The following is a 20,227-nucleotide window of genomic DNA, read 5'->3' as shown; positions in this document are numbered from 1 at the left end:
AAAAACAGGAAAAGTCCACTCGCATTCCTTCATATTTTTTTTTTTTTTTTGGACACCTTATATACAATTTAATTAATTTAATTAATTCAAATATTTATATATAATTTGTGGGCCTCCAGGGCCTAAAATTTCATCACATATCAACGTTTTTTTCGGTTTTACCGTTTTTATTTCACAATTGTTTTCTATGAGTTTATTGAGCTTTGTTTGTTTATGTGTTTTCCTTTTTTTTATACAGCAATTGAGTAATCTGACGGATGTTGTTGGGAGCCTCCAGGACGGGACCATAATGATGATCTTAAACCTAATTTTAATTTTTTTAGTGTGTCAATATCACACTCTGCTTCACTCAACTCCGGTCGATCGGGTGTACCACTTTCTGGTACAGATGCCGGTGGTGGTGGCCGACCTCCAAATGTTGTTTCTGCCACTGATAATGGTGGTAGCAACGTTCTAGCTCTGCTTGGTACAAGCCATCTACTGTAAGTTCAAAAGTTTCATTTCATATTGTAGATTAAAAAGTATTCCTTCGCCCATTTGTGGATGTATGTCGATTTGTTAGTCATTTCAAAATTAAAATTTTTATTGAATTCGTACAAAAACAATTATTTAGTCCATCATAGAGAATACTAGAAATTTTGAAGTAAGTACATTCACCGAAAATCCCAAAATGATGTTACGAATAGACTTTCAAACATCAATAGCATGACAATTATTTAGTAACTAATCCCCAATTCGCCAGGCAATAATGAAAGAAAATTTGGTTTGTGAAAAATAATCAAATCTCTTAGGTCAGTTTTTAGCCCGAAAAATGGGTCCGGGCTCATTGACCAAGACGTCACTCACATCAATCGTAAGAATCCCTCCAAAAAACATTTATAGTCAGAGTGGATCATTTTAATCTATTATGGCTAATACCTCGTTTTATAATTAATCAATAAAAAAATATCTTCAACAAAAGCTGCAGAGTTTGATGGGGGACATCATGTTCGGACATCAGATTGGACCTAGTTCTCCGTATTATTTTAATAGACAATTTATAGCCTAAAAGGTAAGGGATAGAATGACATTTTAAATTAGAAAGTTGATGTTCATAAAAAACTATTTTTATTTAAAAAATCCTTTAGGCCAAATTTGTCATGGGCAATAGAGAACATTCGCCTGTGTCTGTGACTATGACCTGAAATTTTAGTTTCAAGGTTATTTGGGCTTGATCTACAAATGATCTTGGAAATTGTTCTGTACACTTGATCCGCGTTTATTTCGAAATATAACGATTAAAAATTTGTACCCAAACTCTTGGCAAATTTTATTTCAATATAGAATTGAAATGGGTTAATTATTTAGCTTAAATTTAAAAATAATTCGAAAAAGTGCTGAGAATTTTTTATGCATAGATTTTTGCTTACAAGCCTGTCTCGTCCTGATACATGTAAAAATCCGACGCCATTTATCAGTTTTGTTTCTGTTTTGCATCTTTTATCGATAGTATAAATGGCGTCGCGATTCAATTTACGTAAAAAAAATCGTTAAATCGTTATTTTTCAAAGTAAACATGAATAAATATTACCACACAGTTGTCTATAAGTTGGTTTTTGTAGGGATTATATAAATTTATGTGACGTGTGGCGTGGAAGCTTGATTTTTCTTTCTACGAAATCTGATGACGCAACGCCAATTTCTTAGATAATATTGGGAATTTAATACTAAAGAAACTTTAGATGGAAAGTCTTTTCATTGTTTCCCGAATACAGATATTTCGATTACTAAATAGTCTAAATAGTAAATTACAGAATAAATTATCACACGTTTTAAAGAGTTTCGACATAAATGGATGTCGTTAAATTTGCATTTATTGTCCACTGTTTAGTTTGGCATCCCTTAAAAGTGGAAACCATCGTTTTTTCTAATTATTTTATCTCCAGAATGCGAATATTTTTCTATAAAAACAATACTTGTCGAGACTTTACGCTGATTTGACTACCAAAATATCGCAAAGAAATTTTTCCAAAAACATAATTTTGAATCAGATTTCTAAATTTTTTATATCGGTTATATCGGATTGAAAGTCTCCTATCAAATAAATGTAGACTGTCGTTTTTTGTTTTTGTATTCAAACCATAAACAAATGACTATTTGGTGATCGAAATATATTTTTCCGAAAGATACAAAATTAATTCTAATGCCTAGTGAATAGGGATTTTCTAAGAGTCTATTTCGTACAAACTTTACCCCACTTTTACAAAACTATCAATTAAAAAACTGCAGGCATATCGACTGATTTCGAATCAAAAAACGTTAAACGACATTGAAATTTCAAACGAATTAAACGATTATCAAATATATATTAAACATTATTGCAAGCTAATTTATCGATACACACTTATCGAATAACGAAACGAACGCAACGATATAGAACTATTTTAAAATACAGAAAACGAAAAAATAAAAACATTTTGTTTCATAGCTAAACGAGAAATTAGACGTCGAACGAACATGCAGAAATGAATTAATTAGGCTCTTTTACATTCTTAGTTAAAAATAATATCCTCAGAGAGCAGCACCGCATGTATAAACAATTAGCAGTGACATCTATATTATGTTTTATGCAAAAATATTTTCAATTGTTTGCACTTTTTATTGTGTAAATGTCTCTGCCATTTGTATGTAAACGTAGTGTTGCAACCGATACGGCTTTTAAATTTGGCTAAGAATATCAAAGGCTAATTTTGAATCGAAATCAAAACAAAAATCATAAGAGTTATATGAATTAAATCCTAAATGAAACGAATTAAAATCATTCTTTTTCAAAAATAAACGGACACAATATTTTGTAATTGGATTTAGAATGTACGACCTGGATTTCCCCCTTCGTGGAAGAGATTTTTGTTCTGACATCGGTGATATGTCAGATGATGTGCTAGACTGTGCGCCATGATAGATGAAATCTGAAACCGAAGGAACTTAAACAACTTATTTCAGCAAAACTGTTTGCCTAAAATGATTACATATTCATTCTAACGGCAATTGGAGTTTCGAACACTTACTGTGTTTCAATTTTGCATCTAATTGATTGGATGATTCTGTTCTACTGGATGTAAGTTGATCGGGATCTGATTCACTCTCATCGCTATCCATATCGGCTTTTCGTCTTCTTCTGGTGTGACTTTTTGTTGTACTTTGCTAAAACAGTTGCAAGAGAACGTTAAATTTTGAGAAAAATACAATAATTTATATTTTTGCTTACAATATTATAATAAGGTGAAGCTCGTTGTGCATTAGGTGGGGGTGGTGAAGCACATCCTTCGGTCATTGCGTGCTCGTGATACATAAAACTATGCAACATTGTATTATTTGGAAGTGTACTTGGTTCTGACAGTTGAAAGGTTGCATATGGAGAAATATCCTCCGAAGTTTCTGCAAAAATATTGGAAATCAGCAGAAAGAGTTCTTTTTACGTAAAAAATTCTCATTCATACTCATACCTTTGAAATAGAATTTTTTCAAATTACCTGGTATTTTTTCCCCAGCTTGTAGTGCCACTTTATGGATTGTAGCATAGTATCGTTCTCTTTGTGCTTCTGCATTTTGTTGATTGTCCAAAGTTTCTTTTGGAGGTTGTGTTTGTCCTAAAAAAAATACAAGATTTTTCAAATCATAGCAATTACAAGTTATGTAACAAACATATTTACGATTTTTCCAACAGAGGATCGCTGTTACTAAAGATGCTAATAGTGCAAGGATTGCTGCTAAAATTGGTATAACAATCCTAATATCTGTATAAAATGGAGGGGTTTCACTTCCACGTTTCATTAAATCTGGAGGCGGAGCATCTAAAATATTTTGAGATTTTAAGTATCAGTAGTTCCAATAACTTTTAAAATAAAACTTACCTCCTTCTCTTGTTAAGGTCATAAAAGTGTATTCCTCGACGTTGGATCCAGCAATATTATGAGCCTCAACTTTTACCTTATACTCCGTGGCCGGAGCTAGTCCAGGTATTGTATACCGCCGTTGTGGTTTGAGTGAGTTAGAAACTGTAAATAAATGTGGTTTTAGTATGGTAAACTGAGCAAAAAAATTAGGTAAAACCTACCTAAATTCCAATGTAAGTCGTTAGTTTTTTTATATTGAACTACAAAATATAGTAAAGGACATCCGTTATCAGGCCATACATGTAGTCGTAATACCACTGAGGTAGAATTCGGTGATAAAAAGGCAGCATGAGCTGGAATTCCTGGTGATTGACCTTGTGTGCGTACGGACAGTGTAGGGCTAGCTGGCGAACTTCCAATTTTATTGTGCGCAGTTAAGTATAAGTGATAAGTGGTGCCACAAAGTAGGCCTTTTAATTCATGACTGGCAGCATGTCGTGATAAATGTAACTCGTCTAGGTTTCCATGAGTTTTACGATAGTTTAATGTAAACCCTTTTAGTGGAGCACCTCCTGTCGAACCAGCTTTCCAATGAAGTAAAATACTACTACTTGTTGCGCTGGTTACATACAAAATGGGTGCCCCTGGAGGGACTTGAACAACTAGATTATATACTAATCGGTCTTGACCTTGGCCGTTATCAACATGGCATGTGTAGTTTCCAGAATCTGCAGGTTGTAAACTGGATAAAATTAATTCTCCAGTATCTAACAGTTGTATATTGTGATTGGCGCCAGGTTTAAGGACGATATCACCGCGAAGCCACTCACGCCTAGGTTGGCCAACCGCTAAACATTGTAAAGCAACTGATCCACGCCATGGACGAACAACTGTTCCTCCAAATGATGTTATTCGTGCTGGTACTGCAAAAAAATAAAATCCAAGGTCAAATGCATTAATATCGGTAAAAAAACTTACTTACCTCTAGTACTGGTCATCTGCGAAACAACTCGAGAAGTTTGACCTTCTCCAATTCGAGTGGATGCAGTTATCCAAAATTGATAATCCACATGTTGTTGAAGTTGTTTCACTTCATAAAATGTTTGCTGAGCTTGTAAATTTTTTTTACTATGATTCAATTCTTCTCGACCGCCCATGCTTCTTGTATACAAATTGTATTTAATAATTACGCCATTAGTTTCTTTTGGAGGTAGCCATGATATGTATAAGGAACTAGGTGAACTGACAACAACTTTAACGTCTTCTGGCGGACCAGGGACTATAAATAAAACATGTTTAAAATAATTTTGCTTGCACCTTTAATAGACTAAAACAATACTTACCGTCTTCTTCGGTTTGACAAAAATTTATTGGTGTCATAACTCCGTCGCCAATTCTTGTAAATGCCAAAACTTGAATACTGTAATTTGTAAACTTTCGTAATCCTGTGATTACAGTTGTTAGTGCCGTGGTTTTTCGTGTCTCCATTTCATCATTTCCTTTCCAGGAGTCATCAATTACCGGTTCATAATTTAGTTTATAGCCTTGTAACAATCCATTACAATGCGCTGGAGGTGGGGGCTGCCAACTTACTTGCAAAGATTGCGATGTTAATGCAGCACAGCGTACATCTTCTGGCGGCATACTAGGAACTGAAAGATGGGAAATAAAATATTAATATAATTGATATTCTCAAACCCTATCGTTTCCCAAAAATCAATTTCCTAAAAATTGTTCTGCTTTTATGCCCATCGAGTAAACACAAGCCATTATTACTTTAACCCTCGGATAAAAAGAGGGATGTTATAATTTGAACGTGTCTGTGTGTCTGTTTGTAGCATCGTTGCTCCTAAAAGGATGAAGGTATGCATTTTTTGTTTGTTTGAAAGGTATTTAGAAACGAGAGTGTTCTTAGTTATGTTTCAGTTGCGAGTTTGAGTTTCATATCCGATAAAAACTAGAAAACAGGCGATCTTTTAAAGAATGAACAGCTTTTCCTGAAACATAGCTAAGATCAAACTAACCAATAATCTTTCAAAATATAAATGTAATTAGCTCCTAAATATAATTCATTTAGGAGCTACGTTGCCCCAAAGGAATCGATCAGATCTGATTTAGTGTCGGGGGGTTTCTATAAATTTGTTATTTAATAATTTTGAGAAACTTTCTTACCATCTTCCATTGTTTGTGATGTAGCGGGCTCAGATAACGGACCGGGTCCAACTTGATTAAACGCCTGTGCCACAACCGTATATCTTGTATATTTTGCTAGACCACCTAAAAGTAGTTCCCCTCCTCCATCTTCCCCATCTCCAGTCACCGAAGTAAAATTGTAATTAGCACTTGCTTGATTTGATGGACGAAAACCAATATTATAGCCTTGAATATCTCCATTCCGTAATTCCGGTAATGGAGGAACCCATGTAACCAAAAGTTCTGTGGATGAAACTGGTCGTACTGACAAGTTTAATGGTGGGCCAGCTGGACGCTGTGGTTCAGTTGTTACGATTAATTCAGGACTAGGAACACTTTTACCAGCAGGACCTTCAGCGATTACACGAAATACATACTTTGTTGCAGGTTTTAAATCTTCAATTAAAGCAGCAAACTGTAGGGGAGGGTCTTTTAGTTCAATTTGTTGCCAAGCTCCTGAAAAAAAAATTGAAAATAAAGATAAAATGCATAAATTCGGAGTTTTTTAAAACTTACTTTCGCCTTCACGATACTGGATTATAAATTTGAGGACTTCATTTGAGTCAGTTGATTTATGTTGCCATTTAATGTTTACTGATCGACTACTGACCATAGCTGTTTCCAAATTTTGTGGACTTAGCGGTGGCTCTTGGACAAGTAATTGTACAAGTTGTTGATCTCGTCCATACATATTATTAGCTTGGCAAAAATATGCTCCACTATCGGCAGCTTCCACACTAGCAATTTGTAACTCAGCAATAACACCTTCTGGTGTGACATCTTGTTTGGCTGAGACACGATAATTTGTAGATGGATTCATTTCAATTTTCCCACCACGTAGCCATACAACAGTTATTGGTTTATCACCATTTACGTCACACTGTAAAGTGGCTGTATCACCTTTTTTGACAGTTACTAAACGGGACGGGGCCGAAAAATACGGCGAGGCTAAAATGCAAGAAACGTCAATTATAAACTTGACTGACTTGTTACTTATTAAACAACTTACAATTAACTCGCAGCTGAATTACTTTTCCAATTCCCGTCCCAATTCCATTGTTTGCTTGGCACAAATAAAAACCCTCCCGATCTTCTTTTACATTTTGTAAAACTAACGTTCCGTTTCCTAATAATTTTGTATACATTCTTTCTCTGACTTCTTCGTATTCACCAGACTTGCTACCTGCTAATTCACAAGTATGTTAGTAAACATTCGTAAAATGTGTGAATTAGAAAGGTGAATTAGAAACGAAGAAAAAGCTTATGACTCAAGGATATAATTGGTCCAACATGTATGGAAAATCCACATTTAAATATTGCTTTATTCAAAACTTTTTCTACTAAATTATTGTTTTTGATAAAAATTTTACCTGTAGCTTTTTTCCAAACAACCGTTGGAGTAGGAACTCCTTGTGCTTGACAGTGAAGCGCTACATGCCTGTTGCGTTCAACACTGACATCAGTGGGTTCTACAATCCATCTTGGTGGCACTATATAAATAAGATAAAATTGAGTAACGAAATTCAAACAAGCAAATATTTGATTATTTCATTTTTTTTGCAAATAGTGATTTATCAAATTTAAAATTGACTTGTGATTTTGATTTAAGTACTATTTTTAGACAGACAACAAAATAATATGTGAAATTGTGATACATTGAATTATTGCAAAAAATTATTTGAGTCAAAAGGACTTTGTGTGGTTAAAAATACATTGACAATAAAGTACAAGTAACGTCTATTACAGCCTTTGGTTACAGTGTGGTTTTGATAGAAGGTGTTTACTACTTTGTAAATTACTTGGTTATTTGCTGCAGTAAAGCTCAATACTCGTGAGGGACAAAAAATATTCAAAAAACACCCATAAAATTACTGCGAATTTCAAAAAATATACTCAACTCAAATGGCAGGTGACGACCCTATTAGTCTGCTAAATAATTAAATTTTACTAAATATTTATTTACTAACTACAAATATAGAATTCAAATTTGCTACATAAAAATTAAAGGAAGTGCATGCAAAGAGAGAAAGAAATAAACAGAAAAGAAAGAAGAGAGAGAGAGACAACAGAAAAGGTGCAACAGTACCTTGTGATCAAGCCTGGGACCCAGTTAGTAAGTCATCGATGTTTATTTATAATATATATTATGTATGCATTCCCAATATATATTGTGCCAAAGCAATAGGAAAGGTGATGTGAACTGCGGCGGCAATTAAGGATTTTTTATATTGTGTGTGGATACGAAAGGATTAAACATAGGGCTATAGGGCGTTACCTTTCACCTGGAGCTTCGCTGTGTACCTAACTTCTGCAGCAGGATTGGACGCCACACATGTGTAATCTCCAGAGTGCTGCGCACCGAGGCTAGAAATGCTGAGGAGGCTGGAATAAGGGTCAAGGGCTGACACGTTCGCACCTAGGCTCGCGGGCAATGGTCGTGCGTCCTTGAGCCATGATACTACCAGTGGGGGATCACCCCGACTTACACCACATACGGTGCGTGTTCGCATACCCTCGGATAACCCGTCTTGGAAGGAAAAGGGCTCAATAGAAGGAGGAACTGGAAGAGTAGAGAGAAGAAGAAACCGACATGAGAGATAGATAAATAAATATAAGGCGCGTCCGTTCACGCGCCTGATTACCATTCACCAATAGTTGCTGTGTATGAGACACCTCGGCCGCCATGTTCCGCACCAAACATGTGTAGTTGCCATTGTGATCTGGAGATAAACTCTCAATCAAAAGTATACTAGTATATTGATCCACTTGATTCACTGTTAGGGTCTGCAGTGGTTCCACGACCCGACCGTCCTTACGCCAAGAGATGGTCAATGGTAAATCTCCTTTTGTCACCGAACATGTCAGACTAGCACGGTCACCCACATGTAGTGTGTCTTCCGCGTAGAAAGGACTAAGCTTTGGGGGAACTGCAAGTACACATTTAATCACATGGTGGTACCTGGAATGCAGGACTGTGCATTATAACTAATAGCGAGTGTGCAGGGAGCTCTTCCAAACTAAATAAAATAAAATTTAACTCAAAAAAATAAAAATAAATAAAATAAAAAACCCATCAAAACTGAACAATTGTTGATTAAAATACAAAAAAAAAAAAAAAAAAAATTTATAGAAAAGGCGATAAATTATAAATTTGGCTGCCTGTGAAATATTGAAAAACAAAAATAAAATTCTAAGAAAAACATTAAAATACCGGGAGCTTAAAACGTCTCAACTATTTCGAGAGTGACATACAAATCGCACAAACAAATAGTGTTGGATAAATGAGGGGGTTTTCCGGGCAAGATCTGTCCTTATTATGTGCGGGGATGTTTTTAAAATAATCGATCGCTCTTTCGAGATCGCTATCTATTTGGGAGTTACGATTTACGAAATACTGGGATCCAATATTCAATGGTAGTGGAAACAAACTCACTAGGCGTTGTTCAGTATCGTCCGAGAACAGAACGAACTTCCAGAAACATCGACATGGTTTTCAATTTTTTAAGTCAACAGATTCGTATTGGCATTACAAAGCATAAATTGCAACGATTTGATTATGAATCGAATTGATTTAGCTCTTGAATCAAAACTCTGACTGTGTAGGCTTTGGATTAACACTATCTTCCGAGGATCATTTTCACTTGAATGATTATGGGAGTCGTCAAACAGTCGTTCCCTAAGTGGCAACTAAACAGATTTTGCCAGTGACAACCCTTTGGTATTTCCAGCCCTTTTTGTTTATATGTGTTTCATTCTCGAAACAGTTGCACTTTCAAGCTCTCTGTATTCAAATTAAAAAACACAAAAAAACATACATAAATGAAACCAAAAAGCGTTGAGAACATTTCATCATTGATGTCAAAATATTATTAGGGTAAGTTTCTGGGTAAAAAAATGGATTAGGTTTCTACACAGTGACACATTTAAATTGAATGATTTTGAAACTTTTCACAAATTATAATATTGAAAAAATTAGGTACTTAAAACTTCTTTTCCACAAAAATTTTAGATTTAATAATCAAAATCGGTTCAAATTTAAATGTCTCACTTTGTAGATAAATTTAAGGTCTTTTTAACATTACACATATGTTTCACAGAATATAAACAAACATATTGAAATCAATTTCAAAAAAAGCCTGGAAGATGGAAGAAAATTTGTGGGTTTGATACATAAAACAAAAAAACTCAATATTGGGGTGTATATTGGATAAAAAAAGGATTAATTGGGTTTCACCATATGATGATGGCTAATAGAGCAAGAAAAATTATAATCTCCGTTGATCATGGCGGCCGGTGGTATCCAGAACGCGCAGAATAACTCTGCATCTGCATTAGGTATTTTTTTTATAAATAAAAGGACAAACGCATACCAATCACCGCAACTTCTCCGCTTCGACGTGCACTATGACCTTGCTTGTTACGCGCCCAACATGTGTATACACCAGAATCGGCTTTCTTTTGGACTGGATTCACTTGTAATGTTCCATCCGGTAAAACTTTTTGGCGCAAATCATCAGGTAATTCACGACCAGACCGTTCCCAGCGAATTTCTTCAATTGGATATCCAGCTACAGGACATTTTAAAGAAAGGGTTTCACCCGCCACGGCTGTTACTTTTGGAATTAAACGAATATATGGCATTCCTGTTCAGAACAAAAACGGTAAATGTTTCTGGTTGAAAAAAATATGATTAGATACTGGCCGGCAAAGAAAATGAGGTAGAGAATTTCATAATTGTTACAAAATGGTGGCTAAATTTACTAATAAAAATCGTTTGCCAATTTCTTTGCCGATCAGTATACTATGATATTATTACTGACCATATATATTTAATCTAGCTGCATGACTAGTTTTTCCAGCTCGATTTTCTGCTGTGCACGAATATTCACCACCGTCTTCGACCATAACATGACTAATATTCACGTGACTTATGACATCACCGTGAACAGTTACATATTGCCCAATCATAAATCTATAGAATGAGACGAAAAAAAAAGGAACAAAGTAAAACTTTTATTTCAGGCTCTTTTTTTTTATTAATTTAAATAAAACAATGCGTTTTAAATCTGTTGAGTAGGTTTTCAGGTTACAACTATATGACAACATAGTATTTATTTTTAAATATTGAGTGATCTAAAATAGTTTGTCATATCTTTTGCTTGCCCAATCAGACATGCTTAGTTATTTTGGGTTAAATTAAGGTAATACAAGCACCAAGTAAGTTTCAGATATAAGGTTTAAATTATTTGTACCTTATTTTCAAATTGATGATGAATTTTGTTATAGCTTCATGAATGTAGACGAAAAATAAGAATACAATTTTTCGATATCTGCCTTGGTTAAATAATTATATCATCCATCTACCGTTTTACCATAAAACTAATGCTAAATATGCCTTCTTTTTAACAAATTATTTATTTAAACTATCGGGAAAATCCCCCCCCCCTTAAATTTTCAGAATTCATTTAAACTTCCTTATATAAAAAAAATCAAGCTTTTTATTTAAAATTGCCTTGGTGCTCGTACATCATTAAATCGATCACAGCAAGTGTTCGGTGTTATATTTCCCGCAACGAAAATTTTATGATCAATTATCAAAGTTTGATGCCCACTACATGAAATTTTGATGCTGCTAGAGTGAATTTTGAAGAATATTTCGAGAGTATGATCAAACAGATGACTCTATTACAACTAGCAATTAATAGTCGCATCTCAGAATATTCATGTCATTACCGGTGACCAATTTTAATAATTTTTTATTTTAAAAGTTCATACAGGGTAGTTTTTTAAGTTGACATACGTTTGAAACTCGATAAATAAATTTAATCGATCTAAATTTCCAGATTCAATTTAAACTTCACTCTGATTCATAACTGACAAACATTACATGAACGTTTTAAATTACAAAGTTGTTTGAATAATTTTTTTTGTTTTGAATGGTTTAGCAAGTAATTGATAGAAAAATCTTAGTTTTTGTACGTTTGTTCATTCAATTTGAACAAAATAGTCTTGATAGAAAAACAAACCAGTTTTAATTATATGAAATAACAATTTTGTTACGAAAAACTATTTTGGGTAGAACTTGTCAGTTCGTTTTTGCCTAAACTGTACTGTTTGCGGAAAAATGTTTCGAACCAAAAATGTAACTTTTTTAATCAACAACTACTTTCTAATTTAATGTGTTCATCTATCGTGTACCAGTTATGAAGTAGAGTGAGCTTTTCATTGAGCTTGAAAAACAAGATTAATTTATCTTTTGCGTTTTAAGCATGTCCACTTAAAAAAGATTGTATATTTACACCAAAGTGAAGCCTTTGTCATAGTCAAAATAGTTACGGGCAATTTTAATAACGCAGGCAATCTTTTTCTATATTAAAGGTGGCCCAAGAGATCACCCAATACCTACAGTGTGTCGCATTTAAGATGAAGACACCCTCACACTTTCGTCCTTTATAGGAATATCGATTTGAAAATATACAGACGGATCATACTGAAGGATGGGTCACATTTTTTAAAATATTTAACTGAAGCCTGAACCTTAACCTATTTCTAGCCATCTCTGGTGCTAGCCAAAATTTTAAGAATTTGCCCCCCCCCCTATATTGCTGCGTAAATTTTGAAATCGATATTCCTATAAATGACGAAAGTGTGAAGGTGTCTTCATCTTAAATGCGACACACTGTATATATGTATGTTAATATTGAATAAAATTCAAACTTCAACTATATATTATGGTCCATTTGTATCCGTCTGTCCTGTCCGTTGTAAAGTCCGATCCGGCTTTAGTTGTAAGAGTTAGAACGTCAATATATATTCATGTTCGATTACATTCTATGAAGCATGAGGATGAATCGTCGGCAGACTGACAGACGCATATATATTGCACAAAAGCTGGAATATTTCAAATGTTCATAGACCGATATCTAGCTTGAAAAAAGAGGTAAGATTCCGAGCAATACGACGGTATGTGACTCGATGATAAGAGATTATTTGTTGGAATTAGTTAAAAAAATCATATTTACTTCGAAAATTAACGATAGTTTTTTATTAGCGTTCTACGAGTTCTACGAAGATCTAATTCCTGACGCATTTTAAAGTTTGTTCGATATTCAACGCTAATGTGAAATAAAAAAGACAAATAATGATTAATATTAATATTAATATTTTAATTCCAGCACGGTTTATTAACACGTCAGCACTCGCGTTATAAGCATTTTGCTCACGCTAAACTTGGTATACTTTGGTATATTTCATATACATGGTATAATAAATATAATCGCGTTAGGTTTGTTTGCAGTACCTAAGTCCAACAATATTCATGAGTGACCTTCAATTCAAAGAAGGTACTACCCATTTGTTGAGTTAGATTCTGGACTATCATTGCTTGATTGTTACTCTTGGTTGCTGAATGCACATAAAATCATCATTTTGTTGCACATGAAGTTTTCTTTACAGCAAGCTGGATTTGAGAGGCGTGGAATAGTGGTATTGTGAGAGAATTTTTTTACAAAAGAATCAATTTGCTTTTGTTAAAATGTGTTACTGTAGAAAAAATATACAATTCATTTAAATGGAACGTAATAAATTGCTGACTTTATATTTCACATATTTCAACCCTTCTTTTTAAATTTTGTGAGCGTTTATGATCAAGTAATTTCTGGTAAACAAATAGAAAAAAAATATATATTTTTAATTTTGATAGTGAATTAGGTTATAACTTGATGATATAAGGCGAAAAGTAAGAATAAAATTTTTTGATATCTGGTGTAATTTTCAAAATATTGAAAATTGAAAATTTTCTTCAATTATTCGGTTTTCGATATTTTCAAAACCAAGGCAGATATCGAAAAGTTTTATTCTTATTTTTCGTCTACATTCATGAAGTTATAATAAAATTCATAATCAAATTTGAAAATAAGAAAAAAAAATTCGAACCCTAAATCTACCCTGCTCGTACATTCCTTGTATGGATGGAAACATTTGATTTTGCTAATATATTTACTTTTTATTCAAAAGTTTTTTGAAAATTTGTTTTTATTTATTCTAAGCCAAAATTATTCAAAAATTTTAAAAGATGTCGTTTTTGAGGTTTCTCCATAAGAGCAATGTATTTTATATCGATTTACAATGATTTTTTTCCCAAAAATTTGCATGGATACTAAAATTGAAAGTTTAACCACATGGAGCAAAAGTGTAAGTATAAATAATTTTTGAGCCTTTAAATCAAACATGTTGTCATGCTCATACATCCTTCAGAAGTAAATATTATTATTATTTAATTAACAGTTAATTGTTTAAATATCTTGTACCTACTGAGTAGTAAATTAGTGAAATTTTGCCCTGACATGGTAGAGGAGAAAACTTTCGAATTCGAAAATAACAATGGTTTATAAGATGGCGATTAAATATCTCAAAGGCTAAGTGCGGAAATTCTACTATTGTCTATTTTTGAACTTGGACCATCGATTAATAATTTATAATAGCTAAGGAATTTCCGAACTTAGTGTTCAATGAGAAATTTGATCGTGACTTTCATAAACTATTTTCTTATTGAAGTTATATTTGAATCCATTGGAAATGTTTTCAGATGATTACGTATAATCAAATTCTTAATCAACTTTTTTTGAAAATCGTCATGACCATTTCTAGTAGATTTCTGAAACATCTTACAAACGAAAATTTAAAACATAACGAAAATAATGTAAAAATATTAGTCTAGTCAACAAGTTCAAATTGGTGAAACAGAAATACTTCTCGTAAAAATGCGTGTGATAGCTCGTTTGATTCGGAATGATGTCGAGAAAAATGTGCGAGAAGCGTTTTTCAAAAAATTGCAAAAGTTATAAACAATTAAAGATGAAAAAAAAGACGAATTTCGTTTTTCGACAATATTTCATAAAATATTAATATTTAAGAAATTTAAAAAAAAAAAGATTTTTAAAGAGGAGGAAATTATCAATAAAAGATCTCCACTTCCAGAACTTTATCTGAATTATTTATAATTTTGATTTAAGGCTGAAAATAGGTCTTTATTTTCTAATTTGTTGAAAAATTAACTTTGTGATAAATTTCCAATGGTAATTAATTCTTCAAAGTGTTTAGAATACACTATAATTTTTTCGAATTTGTATACCATGTATATATGTAATACATATCAAGGTATACTATATTTAGTCTCAAGTTTGTAACGCTTAAAAATATTGATGGTATCAAAAAAATTTTGGTATAGGTGCTCATAAAATCAACTAATTAGTCCATTTCCGTCTGTCAACTCCAAAACGAAAAAAAATTTCAATCTGAAATTTTTACAGCGTACTCAGGACGTAAAAAGTGAGGTCGAGTTTGTAATGAGCAACATAAGTCAATTGGGTCTTGGGTCCGTCTTGGACCCATCTTTTAAACCGTTAGAGATAGACGAATAATTTAAATGTAAAAAATATCAGTTATATATGTGTGACATGTATGAATGTGTAATGTAACAGAGTAATCAACAATGTCTATACATGGTATTTCAACAATTAACTCAGTCAATTGGTTGTTTGACTTGTTAAATTAATATTTAATAAATTACAACAATCCAAAAATGACGTAAAAATACCAATTTTCAGCGTTAAATTAAAATTATAAATAATGGCGATAGACTTCCGGAAGTGGAAGTTTTTTATTGAAAATTTCGTCCTCTTTAAGAATATATTTATTAAGTATTAATACTTTATAAAATATTGCCGAAAAACGAAATACGTAGCACATTTTTCTAGACGTAAAACGCTTCTGGTAATTTTTCTAATTTTTCTATCATTACGAATCCAACGAGCTATCACGCGTATTTTTACGACCAGTATTTCTATATTTCATCAATTTGAATTTGTTGACTAGACTAATGTAAAAATATTCCAAAATTACATTTTACAATAATAGCTTTAAAGCGATAGTGTTGTTTTGGTGATGGAATTTGGACAGGTTTGAGTGCTTTCACTCAGTGCTTATTATGTGCACTATATTTTGTTTTAAATTTAATTACAAATGATAAAAAGCGATTATTGTGCTTACCTTCCATTTAATGGTAATGGAAAACCATCTAACGACCATGAGATTTGTGGCGTAGGATTACCAGTTGCACTACATTTTAATGAGACGGCTGGACCAGGTTGTAATGTTTGTTCAATGAAACTGTACAGCAACACAGGTGGGGCATCTGTAAAAAAAATTAATTTGTTTATAAAATATTAGCATAACAAGCGTGGATTCAGGGTGGACGATTTTGGAAAAATTATTTTCTTGAGTATTTTTTACCCAAATTAAAAGATAATCAGCCTTGGGGACTGTCGACGGAAGTGAAAACTTCAAACTTTGGAATAACTGAGGTTTGACATGGCATTCAGCCTTCGGTAGTGGAGGTTGCTGCTCGCAAATAGCTCTAATGCGTACTTATTTACAATACCTGTATAATAATAAATAATACCTCAATACTATTCAAATGGCTGTTCACAATTCTTGATAAATATGGTGGGAGCGCAAATAATTACATTTTAATAGTAAGATGTAATGCAATATATTAATTATATGCGTTTCCACCATTCATTTGGTGGGTTTTAATTTTTTGGTGCGGAACGCTCAAAAACATTTTGTAGTGGGCCGAGTTTTGAATCTTAACCTTCCTCGCATTCACTTAAATACACCAAAAACTCATCAGAATCTGTCCGACCGTTTAAGAGAATTCAATTACAAACACCATTGATGTGAGTTCTATGATTTTTTCACTTAAAACAAAAATCGGGTTCATTTGATAATTCTATGTGTTGTTTCTGAGATTTCGACCAAAATCGCGCATATCCCGAAGATATTTCTACAGTTGAATTCACAGAAACGTCTTTTATCAACAAAAGTTTGTTTTTGAATTATTTTCGTAGTATTATAAAAAAGATAAGCCATTCGTAAAAATCCATTGTCTTCAAAATTAAACATATCGCCTAGTAATTTACTTATTTTCTCGGGGTAGAAATAATTACTTCTTATTACTATTCTTAAAAATAAAAACAAGTAAAAAATAGCAATATTGTTAATTGATTTACTTATAAAATCCATTATTGTATTTCCTCTATCAAACAATTGTGAGTAAATTAGTTTTAGAAGTATTTAAAACATAAATAAAGATTCCAATCAAATAGCTTTTCATTCATTGTAAGTAAAGTATTAAAAGCTTCAACTTTAACTTTTACTTACACTATATATTCAGTACAAAATGTTGGATAAATTGTTATTTTTTCATACATAGATATATAATTTAATTCTCTTTTCCTGAGTTCATCATTAAAATTATAGACTGCCAGCTAGTGATAGAAAAAAAAATTATAATTTGTTACTGTCTGCCAATGATAGAGGACATATGGACATCGACAAGCAAAGAGAAAAACCTTTTTATAGTCTGCCATTCACTTGAATAAAATGAATGATTCAAGTATTTCCAGCATGAATGCGCTTGTCGACAGATTTGGCCTATTTTTTTTTCACCGGCTCAGAATAATGTTAAATGTGAGATTCCGAAGTCGAAGAATTTTTGATCTTGTAGATTGCGAGATAAACAGCTGCCAAGTTCGCAATTTCCCCATGGTCAAAATGTCTGAAGATTTGGGGTTTATGCCCTATTAAGTTCTTAAATCTAATATCTTGTGAAACACTGTTGAAAAAACAATTTTACCGTAGCTTTAACATAGGAAGTGCAACAAATATCATGCTGGACATACCTTAAAATAAATTTGAATGTACCTACAAACAATATTAATTAAAAAAAGAAATTGTTATTTGTAAGTTTGCACACGAGAAAGCCGTCTGCCAATAAATTTTTAGTGCATTCAACAGTTTTACCTTTTTTCAAATGTATCGTATTTTATTAGCAAGTATAATTTACAAAAAAACATTATAATCGATTCAACCGTTAAAGAGCTACGATGTCGCATACAGGCAGACAGACATACACTCACACACATAGCGGTCAAACTTATAACACCTGTGTTTTTGCGTCGGGGCTGGGTTAAAAAAAATTTAATAATTGTACAATTAAAAGTCCGATGTTCAACAAGTAGACTTTTTCTTCGAGTAAAAGATAAATAAATTAATATTATTAGACGTTTAATTAAATTAATAGTTTAGACGTGTCGTGAGACACCCAGTAGGAACTATGTTCCTTTCGCTAATAATATTTGAAGATAATAAACTATAAACTATAAATTTTTTTTGCCTAGTCCCCATCCACTGAACACGCGGTAAGGAACATAGTTTCAAAAATATATTATATGTAGGGGGTGTCAAATTTGAACTTCTTTTGCAGGACTATGTTATTGTCAGCTCAAGTCCTCAATCGATAAGAGAGAAAGATAACTGAAACTTAGGAAGTTTCAGTTAAAAAAAAAGTTAAATTTTCAACGATATTTCTTTGCCTGGTACATAATATTTACTTTAAATAGTTAGAATTTTCTATATCATAAAGTTAGTTATTGTTTAGTGGTCAAAGTATTATTGTTTATAACAAATAATAAACTAGGACTATTAGAAACTTATTGAACAAGAATAATAAACTTTTAACTTAAGAAACTTTACTCATGTACAGAAGGTTTGATTGACTTTAAGGTAGTTGCTATGGGCATATTTTTCGAAAATTGTAAATTTTTTTTATACTTATTATAATACCTACCATCAAAAGTTAAAGGCGATTTACCGACTCTAACGTGAGATCAACTTAATTAAAGTTTGTATTATTAACACGGAGAAATTGTCATTTTGGTGATTTCGAAAAAAAGATAAGATAATTCAGCGCATCATAGATATTCTTCTATCAAGAAGCACAATAAAAGAGAGAATTTAACATATTAACAAAAAATTAACTTAACTGCGCTCTTTTTATATCGCTATGTCTCGACGTATTATTCACGTCACCAAATATGCACGTTTAGCTGTTTTTAACCCCCGGCCTAAAAAAGGGGGTGTTATAAGTTTGACCGCTATGTGTGTGTGTCTGTCTATCTGTGGTATCGTAGCGCCTAAACGGATGAACCTATTTTGATTTTTTTTGTTTCGTTTGAAAAGAAAATTTAATGGAGAGTATTCTTAGCTATGTTTCCAGTGCGAGTTTAGAGTTAAGTACCTGAAAAAAGTAAAAAATTGGCGATGATCTTCAAAATCGGCTCAGCTTGGAAAGGGCTTTAGAAAAATAGATAATTTAATGGAGAGTGTTCTTAGATATGTTTCAAGTACGAGTTAAGGGTTCCGTACCCGAAAAATATGTCGGCGGTTTTTTTCGGAAATGTCGTTAAAGAAGAATCCATTGCGAATCCCAATAATTATGAAGTCAAAATTATTTGACTGCACTCATGGCTTCATTAAGCATTTCTTTAGAAAAAATAGCACGTGGATACATAACAGTTCGCCATCCGTGGTATAGAGTAAATTCTCCCCTGATAAAACAAGTGCAACTTAAAAAAGTTAGTTTGGAAGTTAGGAATAATCACTTTGTACGCACTTTGTATTCTTCATACAAGGTGCGTATCCAGATGATTCGAAGATCGTTTAAAGAGTGGCTACATTACACTTAATGTCTATAAAATTGAATGTAGCCATGAATTACTTCGTAATCCAAATAGACTTTATAGTTTCAATTGCATGATAAGTTTACTACCTACGAAAATTTCCTTTAACACATTTTATAAACTTTCTGTATTTGATTTTGTACATATTGCTTCAACTATAAATAATTTATTATTCACAAATATTTATTTCAACTTATATTTTACTCGTATAACAACTAACTCTTCAACTATAAAAAGTTCTTAGAAACTTTTACATGTCTGAACTACATAATATTTTATATTTTACAATTTTATAAACTACAATTTGTTGTAAATATATTTTTAATTGCAAAGTTATTTATTGATTTTTTTTTTTAAATGGTGTTAGACAAGATTTTTTTTTTTAGTTAAATTAAGTATTTGCCACTAATTACACTTTCATAACACAAGTACACATCAAAATGTTAATTTTTGTGGATGCTAACGTGCTATTCATGAAGATATGAGCAATGCTGGATTTAGCGTGGAGCCTGGAGCAAATTCTTTCAACAAGCGTGTTTTTTTTTTGTGGTCCTTTGGCCAAAAACTTCCATGTGG

At 32.6% G+C, this 20,227-nt stretch overlaps 1 protein-coding gene across 1 annotated transcript in view; it reads right to left on the bottom strand.

Annotated features, from left to right (window-relative positions):
• Positions 1-201: 201 nt before the first annotated feature.
• The window catches only part of LOC123295199 (Down syndrome cell adhesion molecule-like protein Dscam2), a 193,479-nt gene continuing 173,453 nt past the window's right edge, over positions 202-20,227 (bottom strand). The window contains 16 exon segments of the mRNA XM_044876449.1: positions 202-480; positions 2,858-2,948; positions 3,048-3,183; positions 3,248-3,417; positions 3,513-3,833; positions 3,894-4,037; positions 4,097-4,798; positions 4,858-5,154; positions 5,219-5,527; positions 6,048-7,016; positions 7,078-7,251; positions 7,439-7,558; positions 8,344-8,628; positions 10,439-10,711; positions 10,889-11,040; positions 16,119-16,263. Coding sequence (XP_044732384.1) covers positions 231-480; positions 2,858-2,948; positions 3,048-3,183; positions 3,248-3,417; positions 3,513-3,833; positions 3,894-4,037; positions 4,097-4,798; positions 4,858-5,154; positions 5,219-5,527; positions 6,048-7,016; positions 7,078-7,251; positions 7,439-7,558; positions 8,344-8,628; positions 10,439-10,711; positions 10,889-11,040; positions 16,119-16,263 — 4,538 coding nt within the window. The 3' untranslated portion in view covers positions 202-230.

Source organism: Chrysoperla carnea, chromosome 3, assembly GCF_905475395.1.
Source record: "Chrysoperla carnea chromosome 3, inChrCarn1.1, whole genome shotgun sequence".
Classification (NCBI taxonomy): domain Eukaryota; kingdom Metazoa; phylum Arthropoda; class Insecta; order Neuroptera; family Chrysopidae; genus Chrysoperla; species Chrysoperla carnea.
The sequence above is the reverse complement of the archived record's forward strand: the minus strand, read 5'-3'. Positions and strand labels throughout refer to the sequence as shown.